This window comes from Arvicanthis niloticus, chromosome 19, assembly GCF_011762505.2.
Source record: "Arvicanthis niloticus isolate mArvNil1 chromosome 19, mArvNil1.pat.X, whole genome shotgun sequence".
Lineage (NCBI taxonomy): Eukaryota > Metazoa > Chordata > Mammalia > Rodentia > Muridae > Arvicanthis > Arvicanthis niloticus.
The window spans coordinates 41,012,858-41,033,486 of NC_047676.1; the positions used below are offsets into that span (position 1 = coordinate 41,012,858).

Genomic DNA, 20,629 nt, shown 5'->3' on the forward strand with positions numbered 1-20,629 from the left:
TCCGGCTTTAGCCGCATTGCCTGACCCTTTTAAGAAAAATTTTAAAATGTGTCTTTTTTTTTTATCAACCAATATCTCAGGTAGACATATGTTGAGCAATTAGAAAGCCTTAAGATGGGGTTTCAAACACACCGTTCTTCAAGGATGACAATAGCTAAGTCATCTCAGACGAGAAGGGGGGCTTTGATATCTCAAACATTTTTAGGTTATTTTTTTCTGCAGAAATTTGTTACTTCTCTTTCACCTTATTTCTGGCCTCGTACTGAAAATGATCACTAGAAAAGAGAGACCACTCCCAAGGGGGGTCTGCCAAGGGACAGAGGATAGTGACACCACTCTAGGGACAAGCGGAATCCTTAGACACAAAAAGGGCCTAACAGCTGTCCACCACATTCTCTTCATGGAGATTCCTTTAAAGCTCTTCATACCCAGAGACATACACTGCATGAGTCGTCTTGCTCTCTCATGCCAGCAGTGCAGAGCTTGCTATTGTCTGCCAACAGTTTGAAATTATAGTGCTTTGGATTGTTGCCGAATTTCAATCACAGTGATGCTGACTCTTAAGATGTTGAAACTTTGTAGGAGTCTCTCTGGTGCTCTCCATCAAGCGTTGTGACACTTGGTGTGGGGTTCACATTATCTCCTCTCTTTGTGAGGTGAAAAGATCCCCACAGCTTTGGTTATGGTTGCCTTACCATCCAGCTAAAAGCACAGAGTTGCTTATGTTCCCATGAAGACGGTAGAGGAGGAAGCACAGCCTGAAGGGCAACCAAGGGAGGTGAGTACCAAAGGGTTGGGGTAGAGCTGCCTCACACCATCCAGGGAGCAAGGCAGGAATTAGCATTTGGATGAGAGATGACTCAGAAAGCCAGGCCTGGTGGTCTCTGAGAAAATAGTGGGAAGGGTTAGGCTGGAAGTATGGGGACAAGGAGGCACACACAGGTCTTACTTTATAGGAGTTGGGGTCCATAGTGACAATGCTGTTTGGTTTTTTGTTGTTTGTTTGGTTGGTTGGTTGGTTTTTTGGTCTTGGAGACTGTGTTCCTCTGTGTAGCTCTGGCTGTCCTGGAACTTGCTCTGTAGACCAAAATGGCCTCAAAGGCAGAGATCCACTTGCCTCTCTGCTACTGCCTCCTCCTCCCTGCCTCGCCTCCTCCTCCCTGCCTTCCTGCCTCCTCCTCCCTGCCTCCTCCCTGCCTCCTGCCCCCTACCTCCCTGGCCCCCTACCCCCTGCCGCCCCTGTGCCCCTGCGTGCCTCTGCCTCTCTCTGCCTCTCTGCTCTCCTGCCTCTCTCTGCCTCTCCTCTCGCTCTCCTCTCCTCCTCTCCGCTCTGCCTCCTCTCTGCCTCTCTCTGCCTCTCTCTGCTCTCTTTGCCTCTCTCTGCCTCTCTCTGCTCTCTCTGCCTCCTGCCTCTCTGCCCCTCTGCCTCTGCCTCTGCCTGAGTACCAGGCTTAAGGCATGTGCCCTCACTGCCTGGCTCACCTTTGCTTCTTTTCCTTGGCATCTAACTTTTATTTAGCACATAGACATATCCTGTAGAATTAAATATTAATAATAAATCCCGACAGCGTGGTTTGCTACCACCCCAGGGTTTATGTTCCAGAATGAAACACACACACACAGTCTATGCCTTGTTGTTGTACTTAAAGCATGAAGCTTTGGGATTTGAGACGCTCCACTTGTCAGCCCGGCTTTCACCTCTCCTTGGACATAATAGTTTAAATGGTCACTCACTAACCTGAGGCTGTACAGGCTACATTGCGTTCAGGTGCTGTCTTCTGCTTTGCCCATTTCTAGGCCTGTTTTTGAGTATTTTTTTTTTTGGTTATAGTTTAAGTTGTTTTTACAGATATTTTTTTAATTTTTTAATAGTGTGTATATGTATACGTCTATGTGTCCGAAGAGGACACTGAGTTCTTCTAGAACTCGGAGGTAGTTTCAGGACACTGAGCACTGAGCTCAGGCCCTCTGCAAGAGCAGCCTGTTGCTATTGACTGCTGTGTCGTCTCTCCCTCCAGCCCCTAGCTCCAGGGACATTCTGTGTGTGGTTGATGTAAGTGTCCATTTCATCTGTTGAATGTGAATGTTTCAGTTATCCCAGTGCTATTTGTTCAAGAGACTAATTTCTCTAACAGAGTTGTTTTAAACTTCTTGTTGAATATCATTTGACCATAAATATTGGAGCTCATCTGAAGCCTCAGGTCTTACGAAAGTTATGTATAGGTCTGATCTTATGTTGATCCCACTCGTCCTGATTACTATAGTTTTATAAAAGATTTGAAACTGAAAAGCGTTGTCTAGGTTCATAATACCCTGTACACACACTACACACATCAACCCTATAAACGTCACATCTCTTCCGAGGTTGAAGAATGTGAGTCATTAACTTTGTTTAAAGTCATTTCCAAGATGGGTTTTCAAAATGAGATTCAAACTTCAAAACTTTTGTTGTAGCTGTTTCTTTCCATTCTTGTGAACATTTAACTGTTTTCTCCTGGGAATGAGCCTACTGTAATATTGCAAGGCAGTAGACCGCAAAGTATAATTCGTGAATGTGAAAGGTGTCCGGAAACCATTGCAGGAGTCTGTGAAGTCAAGCTATTTTATTTTCTCCAAAGTGTGTGTGTGTGTGTGTGTGGGTGTGTGTGCTCACATGTGCTAGTGTATGGGCATATACATGTGGCATATGTGTCTGTGTTCATGTATGCTGTCATGCCTGACATGTGTGAGTGTGTGTGCACATGTAATGTGTGTGTGTTTATTGCGCGCATATGTGTGTGTGTGTGTGTGTGTGTGTGTGTGTGTGTGTGCAAATCTGTAAAAGACAGAAAGTAGATGAAAGGGACCCTGATCAACAGCTAATTGATAAAGGTTCTTGGGAAAGTCAAATGTCCTACAGTTAGATTATAGTGGTGGACTTACACCTCTAGAAGTGTGCCTTAACTGAGTGCATATAGAGCATGAATTACACGTACTGAGCACTTAAAGTCAGCAATAAATAGAGAAACCATGACCACAGTTATACATAAACTAAAATAACGGTTCTCCCTTTTTCATTTGGTGCAAGTGTAAATTTGTAAAAGAAAAAAAAAAAAAAAAACTGACAAGAAAACATGACTCACCAAAACCAGAAGCATGCTATCTCATGCTATCTCAATGTGTTCCTGATAAAGAGGAAACCAGTATACTAGTTTGATCTGGGGGAAAGAACCACAGGTATCTAAGCAGGGGTCCTTCTAAGGTCACATGATTTCTGAGAAGTACTCCCTTGGTCTGAAAGCCACAAGGTGTTAACACTGTGCGGCTGTGGGCTTAACACCAGGCATCTCGTGGAACAGGCCAGCCATGTGCTTTCACAATGGAAACCACTTCCTCCATTCAGACAGAAAGCTTCTACTTTCTACTAGAAACGAAGTCAGCACTGTCCTCCAGAAACTGACCATGGGAGTCTGTTTTAAGAAAAGCAAACTCTTCTTAATGCTGGGACAAATTGGACCTATCCTTTACCTTTCCTTCAAAACTGAGGCGGGAACTTCTGTCTCTGTCCATAAATGTTCCTCTGGATCTCCACTTGTATTTTTTTTTTTTGGTGGTTTTTTTTTGTTGTTGTTGTTTTGTTTTTTCTTTGTTTTTCTTTGTTTTTTTGGTTGGTTGTTTTGTTTTTTTTTTCAAGATCAGGGTTTCTCTGTGTCAGCCTGGCTGTCCTGGAGGCTCATCTGTTTAGACCAGGCTGACCTTGAACTCAGAAATCCACCTGCCTCTGCCTCCCAAGTGCTGGGATTAAAGGCGTGCGCCACCACCACCGGCCACTTGTATTTTTCTTATCAATTCTTATAACGTAAGAAATAGCTAAAAAAAAGAAATGTGCTTTGTGACCAATTTAGGGCATTTCTTAAACTCCAAGTGTGTGTCGTGTGGTGTGTGTGTGGTGTGTGTGTGTGTAGTGTGTGTTACATGTGTATGCATTATGTGTGAAGGAGATCAGAGGTTGACACTGGGCATACTTCCTCAAATAATCCCATCTACTTTTTGAGACAGGTTCTCTCGCTAAACCTGGAGCTTGCTATCTCTGCAGCTGGATCTTCCTATCTCTGCAGTCCTGGGATTACAGGATATGCTGCTGCACCCAGATTGTTATGTAGTTCTTGAATCCCATACTTGGGTCCTCATGTTTACGGGTAAGCATTTGAACAGCTGAGCCAGCTTCTTAAGCACCTAAAATGCTGATTTCTGTGGTTTTCAAAGAGCTCCGACTAAGGGATACTGAAGATAATGTGGCCATTCATGAAAACACCCAACTGAGTCATTTCTAGTCCCTGCTTATGAACTACATCAATGGCAGCAAGTATTCCCTTCCGTCTCAAACATCGGAGGAGGCTACAACCCTCCCTCGTCCACCCGAAGCAATAACTCTGTCATCATGACCACAGGTGATGAAGGGATCACGCCTGCTCTCGCCTATTTTAGTTTCATTTTCCAGTTCTACACCTGGACACTTAAAAGAGAAGAACTGAAACCACATCCTTTGTAACTCTCATATATATAAGTGGGAAAGAAAACAAAAACAGAGATCCCGCTGATTGATGTGGGGAGAGCCACAATGAAGAACGCCTGTGTTTCCCGGTGTCCTCTCTTTCTGCTGTCTTTTTTTTCTGCAATTCCTGAAGGGAAGACAGGACTCCCGTCATTCCGTCAAAACCATAATGGAGTGGATTTGTGTGTCTTGCTCTCACAGTAGTGTCTAAGCGTAACTAACAGAGCACCATAAAGCCTGGGAACACGACATCATTCGCTTTTAAATTATATTAATTTTAGAAGAAAATATATATATATTTGTAATTTCTCTCCAAAAATTAGCAAACCACCGATGGAGATGCTGCCAATTTTAGCTTGAATTTTGCCTTAAATGACAATTTGAGATGAGCAAGGAAATGAATGAAATACTCTTGAGCTGTGAGATGAAACTCTACCTTTCAAGAAAGGAAATCATAGTAAATGAGGCATCTCAGCCTTTCTTTCTTCAAATACTGTGCAGACCAGCTTTGAGAGAGTCACACTGAGCCTGAGCTAGACCACAGAAGTGATGAGGACTGTGAGGAGTTTCTCACTATTTTCTCTTGGTTAAGTGTTTCCCTGGCAAGGCTATTCTCGACTCTGGGAAGACCTCGACTGATCCCTTGGGAGAGCTGTAGTATTTTCTCTTCAGCTGTTCTGCTATGTAGTAAACAGGAACCAATATTCCTATCTGAGGGAAAGCTCTGTGCACCCTTGGAATGCCCATCACGGTTCTTGCCCTGTTACTGGAAGAACAACAGCTTCTGAGAGTTCTCCATGTTCCGTGAAGAGCCTGGTAGGAAGCCTGGCATGGGGTAAAATGGCTGGCAAATATGGAAGCAGCCATGATTTATCCCGGACCCATAAGCTTTCAGAGGTAGGAGTTTGTGGGCAGGAATCCAAAAGAAGTCCTAGGATTAACCTCATGACTAGCAAAGAAAGGGAATTTCAAACAAGCTTGAAAGATGTTTGAGGCCAAACGTGCCACCATGACCAGCATGGCACAGCAAGCAGGCACTCAGACTTTCCAAATCCTCCCAAACATGAGATAGAGCAGGTTTTCTTTCCTTTTTATTTATTTTTTTTTTATAATTGAGTTTTGGTTTTGTGAGTTTTTAATTCAATTATTTACTTTCTTCAAGTAAACATTAAGGACGACTTTTTTCATGACACTTTGTTTTCTGTGTGGGAAGGAGCTGTGTGGACCCAAAAGGGAGGGAGCAAGAACGTGGTACTTCATGTGCTAGACTAGTTAGGATGATCTGGAAGGCTTGTAAAACCATGTCTGAAACACCACAGCCCCTGCCTCAGAAAATTCTACTAAATCATCTATAAAGGATGCATGGTTGCTAGTTTTTAAAAGCTTTCCGTTGACTCGAATCCTTACCACAGACCTTTTTAAGACTAGTTAGTGGTAACCTGGCCCTACTGCTCAGGCTGGCACGTGTGGCTAAGAGAATCTTCTAGAATTCAGCATGATGTCCACAAGATATTCCTTGCAGTCTAGCTTTGTAAGAGTCACCCAGGAAAAATAGGGATGGGGCCAAAGCGCCTTTGATTCTATACCATTCTATTTCTGATTCTAAAATTCTGCCTTCCCTTATGGAAAGCTGACTCTGCCTTCTCTCTTCCTGCCTCTCACCCTCCTCAACCTAACAGAAGTTTCAGGTCTCCACTGGTACTCGCGAATTTGGCAAGTAGTGAACTTAATTGTGGAATAAGAAGTGCTCATCTCAAGCAAACATAACACTCAGCCAAATGGTCAGAAGTGTTCAGGAGAAGCCAAGAAGATTTTGTGTAGAAGTTGGAAAATGGAAACTCTGTCACAGGACAGGAAGTCCTCTCCAGTCACCATGCTTGCCTTTGTGTCTCCCCCCATTCTCTAGCAGTGAGAAATTATTACCTCTGTTATCCTGGTTCAGCTCATGCAAGTCTCGCTAAGGTGGATTATCTACTCTGCTCCTTACAGCTCATTTGGAACGGGCTTTAACTAAACCATTGTTTAGTCTGGAGACTGTAAGAGAACCTTAGGTGTAACCTTGTTATTCTCTTGACTTGTGAATGGGAGCGGTGCTATTGATACTTGAAATCTCGCAGTGATACTTGAGTTTTGCATGAAAGTCTTCATGAAAGGTCACAGCTAAAAGGTGTTAACATCAACCCTCAACTTGTATACTGTGTTTTTGAGTGGTCTCTGAGTGAAAGGGGGAAAGCAGCAGGCTTCTAAAACCCCATGCCCTGCTTCTGCGCCAATTCACACTCATCCAGAGGGAAGTAGGGACAGCTAGGCTTCCATGATCACCAGCAGCTCCTCTGTAGCAACCCCTGCTGTGCCGACCACTGCACAGCTCTCTGCCCTTGGCAATTCTGAGCTCCGAGACTACAGTTGTAACAGATCTCCAGCTGAATGGTTCCCAGGACACCAGTGTTAGGCTTTTGTGGGTGTGACAGAAGAACCCTCAAAAGGCCAAGACTTAGAGTGAGACATCAGGACTACACAGGACATAACCATAAGGTGATACTGAATTCTCTCCAAATTCAAAAAGCATGCCTTGTCTCAGAAATGTGGCTTTCTTGAGAGGCTATTAGGGGTGATCACTGACCTGGCTGGCCTTCTTGTGTTGAACAGGTGACTGTGAAAGAATCATTGGAGGAGACACAGTCGTTCCTCACTCCAGACCGTACATGGTTCTACTTAAACTTAATCCAAAAAACATCTGCGGTGGCGCTTTGATTGCAAAGGACTGGGTGTTGACCGCTGCCCATTGCAAATTGTAAGTTCTTGAGATACAAAAGCTGTTGGAGAAATAGCCTATTGAGAAGAAATAATACTAATAAGACTACATCTCACTAACACATGGAAAAACCACTCACCTTTTCATATATAAGGGAAGTCTTTGACAACTCACATTGATCTGAGAGGAAGTTAAGCCCAGATTTGTCACAAGGAGTCAAGTCAATGAGGACACAGTAAGCTCCATCTGAAGGTCCACGGGGGGGGGGGTGGGGAGGGGAGAAAAAGAGACAGAGAAAGAGAGTGAGCCAGGCAGTGGTGGTGCACGCCTTTAATCCCAGCACTTGGGAGGCAGAGGTAGTCGGATTTCTGAGCTTGAGGCCAGCCTGGTCTACAGAGTGAGTTCCAGGACAGCCATGGCTACACAGAGAAACACTGACTCGAAAAACCAAAAGAGAGAGAGAGAGAGAGAGAGAGAGAGAGCGCACAGGGTTGCCGGTATAGGGAGGTGGTGGGTCTGGAAAGATGGGGAACAACAGGAGTGAATATGATCAGGATACATTGTATCCAAGACTTTTTTTTAAAGATAATAAATGGGTTTATTGAGTGCAAATAGAATCTCTCTGGTTATCTTATAAAGGGGAAGGGGAATCACTTCCAAGCATTAATAAGCCAGTGAGCTGGAGTAAGGCTGAAATACCAGCAGCTGCTGTGCTCCAGATGCTCCAGACGCCTCTCCCACTTCTGTTGAGCATGTTCTATTTGTTGTGTGAAACCCCCGTGTGGAGAAGGGTTTCTGGTCCTTCTCTGCCAAGTGGCATCTCTCCTCTGTCCCCAGTGCCTATGCTCTTGCCACAATACTACATAGACAACAAAAGCTCAAACTAATTGAAGCCAACTAAAATTAAAAATTCATTTCTTTGGTCATGCACCAAAGTCTTTAGTAGCCACATGTGGCTCATGACTATTGGGCCATGTCATTTATAAAATGTATTATCAAAGCACGCTCTGGAGAGTACAGTTATGATGTCTTACTTGAGACCAGTCTCAGCTGGAATGATGGGGGAAAGGCGATGTGAATATTGCTTGGTTTGGTGTGTAACAGGTTTTGAGTGACAAGAGCCATAAGCATAAACACGTCAGGAAATATTCACACCCTGCACAGCATGCACACAGGGTCCTTTGCTAAGAGGTTTCTGGAAGTTTCCCCATCTGAGTTTGCTCTCTTAAAGAGAGATCTGCCAGGAACTGCTTTACAACTACCAGCTGCCTTTGGTTCTTACCTGTGGATCTCCTCCTGGGGGCTTTGCTTTTCAGGGTTTGCATCCTAACTCTCTATCATTGCTAATCATGGAGAGGAAAGATAAAAACAAACCCAAGATTTGCATCTTGAAAATGGAACATCTCTAATTTGCTTTTTTTAAAAAAATAAGACCTCAGTTATCTTGTCGTAAATAAAGCTGTTGGAGATTAGAAAGGGGTGAGGGCTCGAATGTCATTTGTCCTCTCAAAAGTTCATTTGCTGAAAGCTTGGTCTCTAGGGTAACCATACAGAGAGGCAGTAGGATCACTAGGGCTCCATTCTCTGAACAGGGTGGATGTAGACTTCAGAGTCGATTGGTTAAGCATGGCTAGCTCAATATAAATTGAGCTCGAGCTTGGTCTCTGGTCCCTGTCTTGTTCCGTCTGTCACTCAGCTGACCCTCTTCACACATCCCCCTCCCTCCTACCTCCATGAGCTGACACAAGTCAGGCACAAGTCCCCACGTGACAAGCCAAGCAGAGTGACACTGAGCTCTCAAACTCCAAAGCTGTGAACCAAAGGGAAACTCTATCTATCCTTTGTTACACACCTAGAACCCAGTGTTTTGTTAAAGCTACAGAAATCTAAGGCAGTAATAATCAAGTCCTAAACGTCTTACTCTTCAAAGCAGGTATATTCTTTCAAGAAACAAATTTTCTCCAAAAGAAACATATATACCAGTGGCAGAATAAAGCTGTCCAATATATATCATGCCCAGGCCCTGATTAAACTAGTAACTAAGTATTGTATCTATCACAGGGAAAAGAAATCTGAGGTCATTCTTGGGGCTCACTCAATGAAGAAAGAGCCGGAACAACAGATACTATCTGTTAAGAAAGCGTATCCCTATCCATGCTTTGATGAATACACACACGAGGGTGATCTACAACTTCTACGGGTATGTACGTTTGGTTGTCCTCTTGAGTCACAGAGCCTTCTAAAGTCTCATCACGTGCATGACAGAGTATGTCTCCAGTCCCCTCCCTGGTACAAATAAGAGAGCCCCAGAGGACTGGGTAAGAGGTTCAAACACTAATACTAATCCCATTCTCTGGTTATGTTTTTCTTCCTACAGCTTAAAAAAAAAGCAACAATTAACAGAAATGTGGCTATCCTTCACCTACCTAAAAATGGGGATGATGTGAAACCAGGAACCAGTTGCCAAGTAGCAGGGTGGGGAAAGATTCACAATAAGTCACCTATCTCTGATACTCTGAGAGAAGTCAACATCACTGTCATAGACAGAAAAATCTGCAATGATGAAAAGCACTATAATTTTAACCCTGTGATTGGACTAAACATGATTTGTGCAGGAAACCTCCGTGGTGGAAAGGACTCATGCAATGTAAGTGGAACAAGATGGAGGGTGTTAGCTACTGAAGCAAAGCACGTGGTGTGCATGGTGTGACGCCATGCTTGGCCTTGTCAGAGCATTGGCTTCTGCGGGTTCTGCAGTGCTATGCCGTGCTGGCTGGCTGGCTGGTTGGTTGGTTGGTTGGTTAGTTGGTTGGTTGGTTGATACAGGGAGTTCCACTATGTAGCTCTGGCTGTTCTGGAGCTTACAGAGATCCACCTATCTCTGCCTCCAAAGTGCTGGGACTAAAAGCGTACATACACTACCACACCTAGCCTTCTACTATGCTTTTTGAAATTTGGTAAGATGTAGGTTAAAAAAAAAAACCCACAGTAACAAAGTCACTAAAATAAAGAATTCACTGCTAAGACCATTGGCAACCTTATACATTGACTTTGTTTCATACATTAAAAATAAAAATAGCCGGGCGGTGGTGGTGCCTTTAATCCCAGCACTTGGGAGGCAGAGGCAGGCGGATCTCTGAGTTCGAGGCCAGCTTGGTCTACAGAGTGAGTTCCAGGGCAGCCAGGACTACACAGAGAAACCCTGTCTCAAAAAAACAAACAAACAAAAAACATTGTTTTTAATTATATTTTAAAAACACATATGCACATACACATACACACATTCACATATACATACATATGGAGTATTCCTCATTTTTCTTGTATTACTCTAAGATACAAACAAGAGATACAAATTCTAAAGAGTTCCTGGAAAGCCTTCCATCTTCCCCACCTCACCACGACCCCAAAAGCCTTTGATGTAGCTGTGTTTGAAATGCCAGCCATTCCCAAATCTGCCCAGGGACCTAGGACTAGACCTCATAGCTTCTTAGCACTAAGCCTAGTAAACAATCTCAGGCATGACCCCCACCAGAGAATGGATAAGCCTCCCTCCCAGTGTCCCCAAAAACAGGAGGAACAGGGCCTGATTAAAGACAAGAATTAAAAAGAATACTAAGCAAATTTTTAAACCCTCAGTTCTAGCTTGTCAACTCTTGCCTTTCCGAAGAGTCACCCTGAGGAGAGGGCAGCGTGTGTTGTCAGAGGAGTCAGAGGAATTAGGCCTTGTGTTCAGGACCAAGATTGGCCAAATTCCTCTTTTACTTTACCCTCCCCTCCTCATCACCTCCCACACCTTACTTACACCAGGAACTTACATCACCTCCCACATCTTACTGACACCAGGAACCCGACTTTCCCTCTTTGGGAATCACAGGCACCGCCCAGAGGCCCCAGCAGCATCTCAGGGGATACTTGCCTCACACCAGTCTCCGGAAACACGGAAGCTCGGCGTGCTTCCCTGATCTTTCAGTGCCCCAGGAATGGCTGCTGCTGAGTCTACAGGGCTGACTCTGAACACTGCAGATGCTATACGAGGGAGGAAGTGTGCCTTAGGGATGGCCACAGTCCTCACATAACTCATCACTCCATACAGATATAAAGCCGACCCTTCCCTGAAAGAAGAACTTCAGTTTTCTTTCTTTGAGAAAATAAATATATGTGAGAGGAACCAGAAAAACATAGCAGTTCTCTTCACTAAGTATATCAGATGCTTGTGCCTGTTTCACTCCTTGAGTTACTAATAAGAGTGTGAAAAAAAAATGACCAAGAAGGGCTGCTTTCTGGAAGGAGATAATCAGTCTCAAAATCAGCGAATGAAATAAGTAATACTACTCCATTTCTGCTGTCACTAATCTGTAAGTATTAAAATACTGCTTATCATCTAGATGTTTCGAGTAGTATGTTCAGTGAATCTGGGCTGGCTTCGTATTAAGCGCTACAGAACTTGTCCGACGTCCATACTGACCCCACCTTACGCAGCCCTCTTGTTTCCCAGGGAGATTCTGGAAGCCTCTGCTATGTAGGGTGTCTTCCGAGGTATCACAGCTTTTGGGCTTCCGCAGAAGTGTGGAGATCCCCGAGGGCCTGGCGTCTATACTTCCTCTCAAACAACACCTCGAATGGATAAGAAAGACTCGAAGGGTGCTGTATAAATGTGTGACTTTCACTTCACCCGCTATCACTTCTGTGTCTGAGCACAAATAAAATCAACTTGAACAGCTGCACGTGTCCTTCTCCTGTAATGTTCTGGGCATATCTCAGTATATGCAGGAGGGAGATTAGAAAATCAGGACCACCAGTGTCCTCCGTTAAGATTTTTGTTTTGTTATATGGAAAGTATAAAGAAGAAGGCATTTTTTTTTCTTTAAGAGCCAGGTATGTTAGCTTACACCTATAAACCTAGCTCTCAGGAGGTAAACACAGAAGGATTGGAAGTTGGGGCTAGACTGAACTATATACTAATTTGAAGAATAGTCTGAAATTAGAGAGGGAGAGGGAAGAGGAGGGGGAGGGGAAGAGGAAGGGATGGGGAAAGGAGGGGAAAGAAGGGGAAGAGGAAAGGGAAGGGGGAGGAAGGAAAGGGGAACGAAGGGGAAGAGGAAGGGTATAAAGATCCCTGGGCTGTGGGATAGGAAGAAGTATAGAGAGGCCAGCCTAAGAAAAATCAGGCAAGGAAGAGTTGGACGTCACAACTTCCATTCCCAATGACCTAGTGGAGAAGGAAAGCCTGCGGCACAATTCTCCCTAGGACTGGCCGAGCTGGGTGACTAGTGGCACTTCCACACACATGCTGTTCTATCTGCAGCAGCAGAAAATGGGCTGTCTGGGTCTGGACTCAGGGCCAAATGCAGCATTCTGTCTCTGTGACCTCTGGTGAGAAAGAAGATGAGTCTCACATCTGTTACAAGGGTGGCAGCTGAGAACTAAGGTAATCTAAGATAGGACCGTCATCCCTCCCAGGGTAGAGTGTTCCCTGCAGCAGCCAAGTTCACCTGCCAGACCATTCAGGCCGTTTACCCAGTATCTGAGACTTTGATAAGTCTCTTCAACAATTCTTGCTCCACCTCCACCCCTACCCCTACTCCGACCCCACCCAACCCTACCCACTTCCACTCCCACCCCCACCCTCAGCCTGACCAGAGTGTGGTGGCTGTCCTAACAAATGGCCACAAGCTGGGTGGTTACGCACTAGAAACGGACTCTCCCACAGTCTGAGGTTGAAGTGTGAAATCTAGGAGTGGGTGGGATTCTCAGCCTCACCACTTCCAGTTCCTGACTGCAGCCGCCATTCCTCGGTTTGTGTTCACACCATGCCTGCCTGCCTCCATGAGAACACAGACTCCTCAGTGTCTAGTCTTTGATTTTCCCACAAGTCATAGGACACCTGACATTGGATTTGGGCCCAACATAACCTGAGACTGCTCCTTCCAAGAACCTGAAACCCACCACGTAATGAAAATCACTTTGTCAGTCCATAGACAGTCGCGTTCACAGGCTACAAGATTTCACACAGTATCTTTTAGGAGTGTGTACTTTAGCCTACAACACCACTCACACCCCACTCTCCTTAGATCTATCTTCTGCAGTCTCAGAGAACCAACACTGGGCTCAGACAAAAGCCATCCCTTTGGGACAGGTTCTAAGAAATGAATTACATAAACTAATGCAGCTTGAGCAAAGGGGTCCAAAAACCTTAGGCAAAGCAAGTACAAGACTTGCTTGCAGGATTCTGAGGCATGTGGTCTCCCTTCTGATCTTTTATCCATTATTCCAAAAGAATATTCTCAGTTATAATTGCTTTATATGAGGTTGATACATACTTTAAAAAGAAAACAGCGTTTAATATCGCACTAATTTAGGGTCTCTGAATTAAAATTAAAGTTGGTTCCTTATGTCAGATCTCATTTTCTTTCAGGGCTGCTGTATGCATTGCAGGGGTTTCGACAATGAGGCTGTCGTAGGTAGCATTTCTCAACCTCTCCTGCAGTCCTTTTGACTTCAGCATGCTAAGGTATCCACTAACTGAGCCTAACACAACAGTCATTGGCCCTGATAATCAAAACCCTGGGCCAAAATAGACAGAAATAATTCCGTGAAAAAAAAGAGTAGATCCCGAAGAATGAAAGAGAATACGGCCAGAGATGGCTTGAGTGTGAGGGTATTGATGACACGATGGAATCCCAATGGAAAGAAGGGGTTGTCTCTTCCTAACATCAGGATTTCTTACAAGTCAGCTAAGAGAGGGACTCTGAGACACCCTCTCTAGTATGAGCACTTCAGCTCAAAGGGGTGTATAGCACTGTTCAGACCTGAGGGAGACGTAACCTAGACTCTCGGGGTCTTGTTGTGCCCACAGTCTCTCCTTTGTGCACACACACAGCACATATAACAATGAAAACCAGGCATGGGACTGGTCCTGAGAGTGTTGGTTCACAGAAGTAATATAGCTCCACAATTTATAAATGAATAAAATGATGCAGAAGTAGCAAACACCTCACACAAGGGCACACCACTCATGAACAGAGGAGCCAAAACTAGGGCCAGGTCAATGCTCTAATATTAGGCTAAACTCCATGGAAAATCTCTTCTACCAAAGGCCTTTATCTTTTTTTAAATTTAAATATATATATATATATATATATGTGTATATATATGTATATATACATATATATGTGTGTGTATACATATATATAATTTTATGCTTTATTATATAATGTTATATATAATTTAAAACTATATATAATTTTAAATTTAAAAATCTATATAGATATATAACACTTTATATGTAAAATGCAAAATATATAGTTGTTTTAAAAAAGATATAGGAGCAGAACTGGAGAGACAGCTCAGCAGTCAAGAGCACAGACTATTCTTGAAGAGGACCTGAATTTGATTCTCGGCTCCTGTGTCAGCCAGCTCACAACTGCCTATAATTTCAATTCCTGAGTATCTAACGCCCTCTTCTGGACTCTGAAAGCACCTGTACTCACCCATGTGTACACATAATTTAAAACAAGTCTTAAAAAAATAAACAAAAGGATATAGAATCTTGCACCAAAGCTTTTCAATTATTTTAGCCTATTTCTTCTCATTTTAAAAGTCTAATTTTATTGATAGATGTATGTTGTTTATTTTTTTAATACCCTACAATAGGTACAAGAAGGTTATCTTTTTGCACAAGTGGGAAGTTAAATAAGTTTAGAACTAGAAAATTTTTAACTGGGAAACAGCATACTTGCCCAGCATGTGTCAAGCTCTGGTTTGATCCCAACTACAGCATGAAAGAAGAAAGGAAGAGGAAAGGGGGGAAGGGAGGGGGAGGGAGGGAGGAAGAGGAGAAGAAAGACAGAAGGATAAAAAAAAGAAGAAATCTGTATACATCATTAATTCACATACTCAACTTTAACAATTAATCTTAGAGGCTCTACAATAAAGCCACAAGGAAGAAGTGTAAAACAGTCCGTCTCTTGGGGCTGGAGAGATGGCTCAGCACCCTGTGGGGTAGCTTACCACTGTAGCTTCACCCCAGGGGACCCAGTCCATCCAGCCTCCCGGGGCACCTTCACTCACAGGCGCACATATCCACAGACCCACGAACATAATGAAAAATAAAGCCCTTTTACAGAGCCTTTTAGTCTCTTGCACTTCTCCAAGTATTTTTGCTACTGTCTTTCTTCAGCTCCTGGACAGAAAGCTTTCTATAAAAAGGAATATCAAACAGTTGCAGTGTTAGATTCACACGGAAAATTGTCACATGGGGATCTCTATGGCAAAAATGTTAAACATTCCCATTGAATCCCATTCACAAAAAGCTAAATATTCCCACTGATTCCCATTCACAAAGTTTCAGGCACTAGAGTCTTTAAGTGAGCACTGCTAATTTAAAATAATGCTTTTTGTAATAAAGGATAAAGCCTTTATTATATTTAACAGATAACATGATCAATTAAATTGCCTTATTATCTACTATGTGTTAAAAGAAAAAATAAATGGAATAGCAAAGGGGGTAAATCCCAAAAGTTTTTCAAAGTGGGAGTTGAAAGCTAGCTTGACTTATATTGAATGGAAACTTCCAGAGAACACGGGGGCGGGGGAGGGGGAGCAGTGTGTTCTTGAAGTCCCTTCCAAACACATCAGTGACAGTCTTAACTTACGAGGTAGTGGGAAATGACACGTTTACCCCAGACAAAGATATTCTTTTGAAGGGAAGTTGTAGCTTCAAATTCTAAGAATATTGTTGCTGGGCAAACTGCAAGTTTTGTTTTCTGCTTGAGCATCATCAATGACACTACATATTGTTCCTTTGTCATGGATCAAAGAAGCCACATCAAAGGTAGGTCCCACCTGCAAGCAAGAAAGTCACCGACATCAGGTTGTCTTTTTCATACAATAAATTAATGTTTGAGAATTTTATACAGTGTATTTTGATTTCAGTCACCCCCACTCCTCTTAGATCCACTCTCATCTTCCATTGACTCTCAAATTCCTGTGGTGCTTATTTTTAAATATCCCACAGAGTCCTATTTTTGCTGTCCCTGTACTCATGAGTGTGGGGCCATCCACCACCCTTGATCACCACATCCTTACAAAAATAAAACCAGGACTCTCCTGCCCCCATCCCCCGGAGCGGAGCCAGGCCTGTCAATCCTGTCTCCACTGGCTTGATCCTGTGCAGGTTCTTTGCAGGCAGCCACAGCTGCTGTGTGCACAGGGAACCTGTGGTGTCCCATGACAGTTTCCCTCATCCTTCTTGGCCTCTGGCTCTTAAAACCTCCCAGCCGTTCTTCCTCAATGGCCCCTCCTACTCCTGTTTTAAAGCTTAAAAATTACCATCCCTTTGTGAACAGGAACAAGAATAAGTTGTGTGTCTTCTGTTGTTAGGGGGTAGGACCTTTTTAACTAACATTTCTCCCCAAGGAATTATCAATGTGATTCACAGGGTAGGCCTTGGTAAAGGTGTGGCCCTCACCTATGACAGCCTTTCTTCCAAATGTTTTGACCATAACATACTGTCAAAATTAATGTTCTATAGCAGCCTTACAAATTTACAGTATAGTATATAGAAAAGAGTATGTCTACAGTAAAAGTTTCACAAAATCACACATATTTTTCCATCTGTCTCATCTCTATAAGATATTCAATTCTATTATGCTATTTCACATTTTTGGTTTTTGTTGTTGCTTGGTTGGTTGGTTTTTGTTTGTTGTTTGTTTGTTTGTTTGTTTGTTTTGAGACAGACTCTTATGTAACCCAGGCTTGCCTGGAATTTTTTTTCTAGCTGAGGCTAGCCTTGGACTCCTGATCTTCCTGCCTCCATCTCCTCCATCTCCTGAATGCTGGGGCCACAGGCACATGCCTCCCCTCCTGGCTCTTTCTGAGTTCTTGACTGGTCTAGACTCACAGCCCAGTGCTTCATGACCCCGCTTCTAAAACACCCTAACCCAGAGCTCAGTCACAGAGTGTGTACTAAAAGACCTGTCCTTGATGCACAAAAAGAACAAGGACTCTGTAGGGATGCTCTCCCAAGTACTCTACAGAAACATCACCTGTCAATAGCAATCGAATGGCCTATAAGCTGAGGCAGGGTTAGAAGGCAAAGCTTCTGGTTAAAAAAGAGAAGAGGACAGACAAGCTGAGGAGAGGAAAACAGTCATGTAGCTGAATTCAGGTTAGAATAAATGGGATGATAAGAGAACCAGCCTAGATTATGGCCTGGGCTTAATAGTATTAAGCCCTAACTTGTTATTGGAGAACTGGGGTGTGGGTTTCACAGTGAAAACAAGTAGAAATTACACAGCAAAGAAGCCAGGGTCACAGGCTCCTCAGGTACCTCAGCATGCTCCATACAAGAATTCCCAGGTAGCTCTGGGAGACACTAAACACCACACCCATGTTCCCTCAAGGGTTCACAACAGACAAGAGTAACCCAAGCCTTTAAGAAGTCCTTAGGAGGGGGGAAAAACTATTCTTGTTTAACCCAGAACTCCAATTGGATCTGGACACACCATTATGTTCTGTGTTACAACCATCCTGCAGGAAATACGGTGTAGCAAAAGAATTGCCAGGTTAGTGATGACAATTAGTATCTGGGAACTCAAAAATAGCCACATCTTTAGGAGGGCAAATGTTACAAGAACTCTTTGGACTCATTCTAAAGACAGAAGAGAAAAAAAGTCAGGCAGGTTTAAAACTGAAGTACGTACAGGTTAAGGCCCAAGAAACAAGAAATGGATCTCTAGCCTTTGTTGATATTCACTGCTTGTGTTAGGGTCTCACTGTGAAGCCCAGCTAACTCTAAACTTGCGCTGCATCCTAGGCTAGCCTGATATTTATGATTCCTCTGCTCTGCTTGTCAAATTCTGGGGTTACAAGTAGGCACCATCCTGCCCAGCAAGACTAAGTTTATTTATTCATTTGGTTGGTTGGTTTTTATTCCAAGCATATACAATAATATCTGAGCATCTATCTCATGATTCTGCCTAGGACCTACCTAGCTACTAGATACATAGTGTTTTAAAGAGTGGGAAGCCAGCCTGGGCTACAGAGTGAGTTCCAGGACAGCCAGGGTTACACAGAGAAACACTATCTTGAAAAACCCAGAGAGTGAGGAGGTGGGGGAGGGTAGAGGTAGATTTGGGTTTTATGGCTTACTTTAAAATATTTCTGTATTTCTCTAATCTGAAATGCCTTGGAGAATTCCATGTTTAGGATCAAAATTACGGAAAGAATCAGTTCATGCTTCTCCCATACCAACAAAGTGATTCTGTCAAGAGTAGCCTGGGACAGCTCAGAAAGGCAAGTGCCACATGTCCCCTCACATGCTGATATTCATTTCAAATCGTCTGACTTAGGCGTTTGTCTTTTCTGGTGTACAGATAGAAAAAACTAGGAGACAGCCTTGGTGGGAGATACCTTAAGTCAGGAGGATGGCAAAACTTAAGAGATGTAAAATCAGAGACAGGGAATCCGAGATGGAAATGTTAAAGGAGGGATGGGCTAGGGGATGGGAGAAGCTAAGAGAGTGGATAACTGAAACTAAGGGCATATGGGAAAGTCTGATGAAGATTGACAACTTTGTAAGGCAATTAAAAAATAAAAGGTGCTGTTGGGCCCCATTTCGGCCCTGGTTTGGGCTTTGTGGACAAACCGGAGCCTGGCTCCAGTTTTGAGGCCTGTCTCAGTCACTTCCATACCGGGGTGACTCAACAAGACCCATTTGGCCCTGCCTCTGCCCCTCTGCTGCTGATGTAGAGCTTTGGCCCTGTCAATCACCCCAAACCCTCGGTCACCTTTCCCCGCCCCCTATGTCATCTCGCCCCACCAAAACTCTTACTCCCTATGCTCTGAGTTTATATAAGCGAGAGGCTGATACATTAAAGTTGAGTTCCTGCTTTGATAAGACTTCAGGCCTGGTGCGTTTCTTTTGGGCCTTCGGCACTCTCCGTCCTGCTCAGCCGGGGGGGGGGGGGGGGGGGGGGGAGGGAGAGAGAGAGAGAGAGAGAGAGAGAGAGAGAGAGAGAGAGAGAGAGAGAGAGAGAGAGAGAGACCCTGCGGACCAGACTGCTCTCATCTCGCCTGGACCTGCCAGCAAGGAAAGTGCGGAGATCATAAGAGCCAGAAGGTCTATAAAATGCTAACATCTGAACACAGTTCACCCAAAATAGTCCTGACCCCATAACAGCCACTAGAGCTTGCAACAAGCCTATGCAAGATCAAACCATCAAGAGTCAGTCATGGGTGAGGCAGATGCTTATAAAACCCACCCTTCCCCTCCAAACTATTGGCTATTAATGGATTCTGGGGCAGTCATTGTCTTCAACTGTGCACCCAGCAAGGGGCCCACCAGTCTCCAAAGAGTACTTCCAAACCAATCTCCACACAAACAATCCTGGTTAAACACGGTGAGTCTTAAAACAAAAAGACACTAATGTGGGGCTGGAGCACTGGCTCCCTGGTGAAGAGCACTGGCTGCTCTTCCAGAGGTACCTGAGTTCAGTTTCCAGCATCCGCACAAGCAGCTCACAATCATCCTGAACTCTAGTTCCAGGGGATCTGACACACTCTTCTGATCTCCAGAGGGCATATACATGATGCATACACATACATGCAGCCAAAACACTCTTGCACATAAAATATAAATAAATAAATAAATAAATAAATAAATAAATCACCCCAGATGGTGGGGAGCACACCTTTAATCCCAGCACTTAAGAGGCAGATCTCTGTGAGTTCCGGGACAGCCAGAGGTACACAGAGAAGTGCTACCTTAAAACTTAAATAAATAAACAAATATCTTTCCAAACACACACACAACATGAATGTGAAAAGGAAGTGGGAGGGAGGCAGGGATAGATGGCAGCAGTAAGAGGGAATTTAGAGATGGTGAAGGCTGCCATAATCTTTATATATGTATACATGTATACATGTATGAAACTGTATACATGTATGAAACTGTTAAGGAATAAACTCAATAAAAGTTATTTTTAAAGGGGTTGTCTGAGTGGCTCAAAATGTGGCTTGATGGTAGAGTGTTTGCCCAGCAGAGCCAGTCCATCCCCCAGGATAGCGTGGAGAGAATGAATGTGAACATATTGGTCCCCTGATTCTTACAGATTCGAAAACAGTGTGACCACTGAGGAACAGAGTGTGTTCTGGGGCTGTCTGGAGCCACACCACAGGCAGGAAGTCTGTATGATGGGAAACTGGGTGTGGGAGAAACCCCCAAAAGAGTCATGGTATTAGCTCTACCTAGCTTTATACACACTAGATTTCCGTATGTCTCCTCACACAAACGTATAGGCTTCAAGGGAAACAACGTCACCCACGTATTCCCTACA

The 20,629-nt window shown here is 43.8% G+C and overlaps 1 protein-coding gene across 1 annotated transcript; it reads left to right on the forward strand.

Moving 5' to 3' along the window:
* The first annotated feature begins 730 nt into the window (after positions 1–730).
* On the forward strand, positions 731–11,919 carry Gzma (granzyme A). Its single transcript, XM_076916299.1, has 6 exons — positions 731–778; positions 4,076–4,178; positions 7,184–7,328; positions 9,351–9,489; positions 9,667–9,936; positions 11,788–11,919. The coding sequence occupies exons 1-6, from the start codon at positions 731–733 to the stop codon at positions 11,917–11,919; spliced, it is 837 nt and encodes a 278-aa protein (XP_076772414.1).
* The last annotated feature ends 8,710 nt before the right edge of the window (positions 11,920–20,629 follow it).

Coding starts and splice junctions, on each gene's coding strand:
- Gzma (XM_076916299.1), top strand. CDS start 731: ATGAAGACGGTAGAGGAGGAAGCACAGCCTGAAGGGCAACCAAGGGAG. Junction 779..4,075: donor CTGAAGGGCAACCAAGGGAG/GTGAGTACCAAA, acceptor CTATCTCTGCAG/CTGGATCTTCCTATCTCTGC. Junction 9,937..11,787: donor GTGGAAAGGACTCATGCAAT/GTAAGTGGAACA, acceptor CTTGTTTCCCAG/GGAGATTCTGGAAGCCTCTG.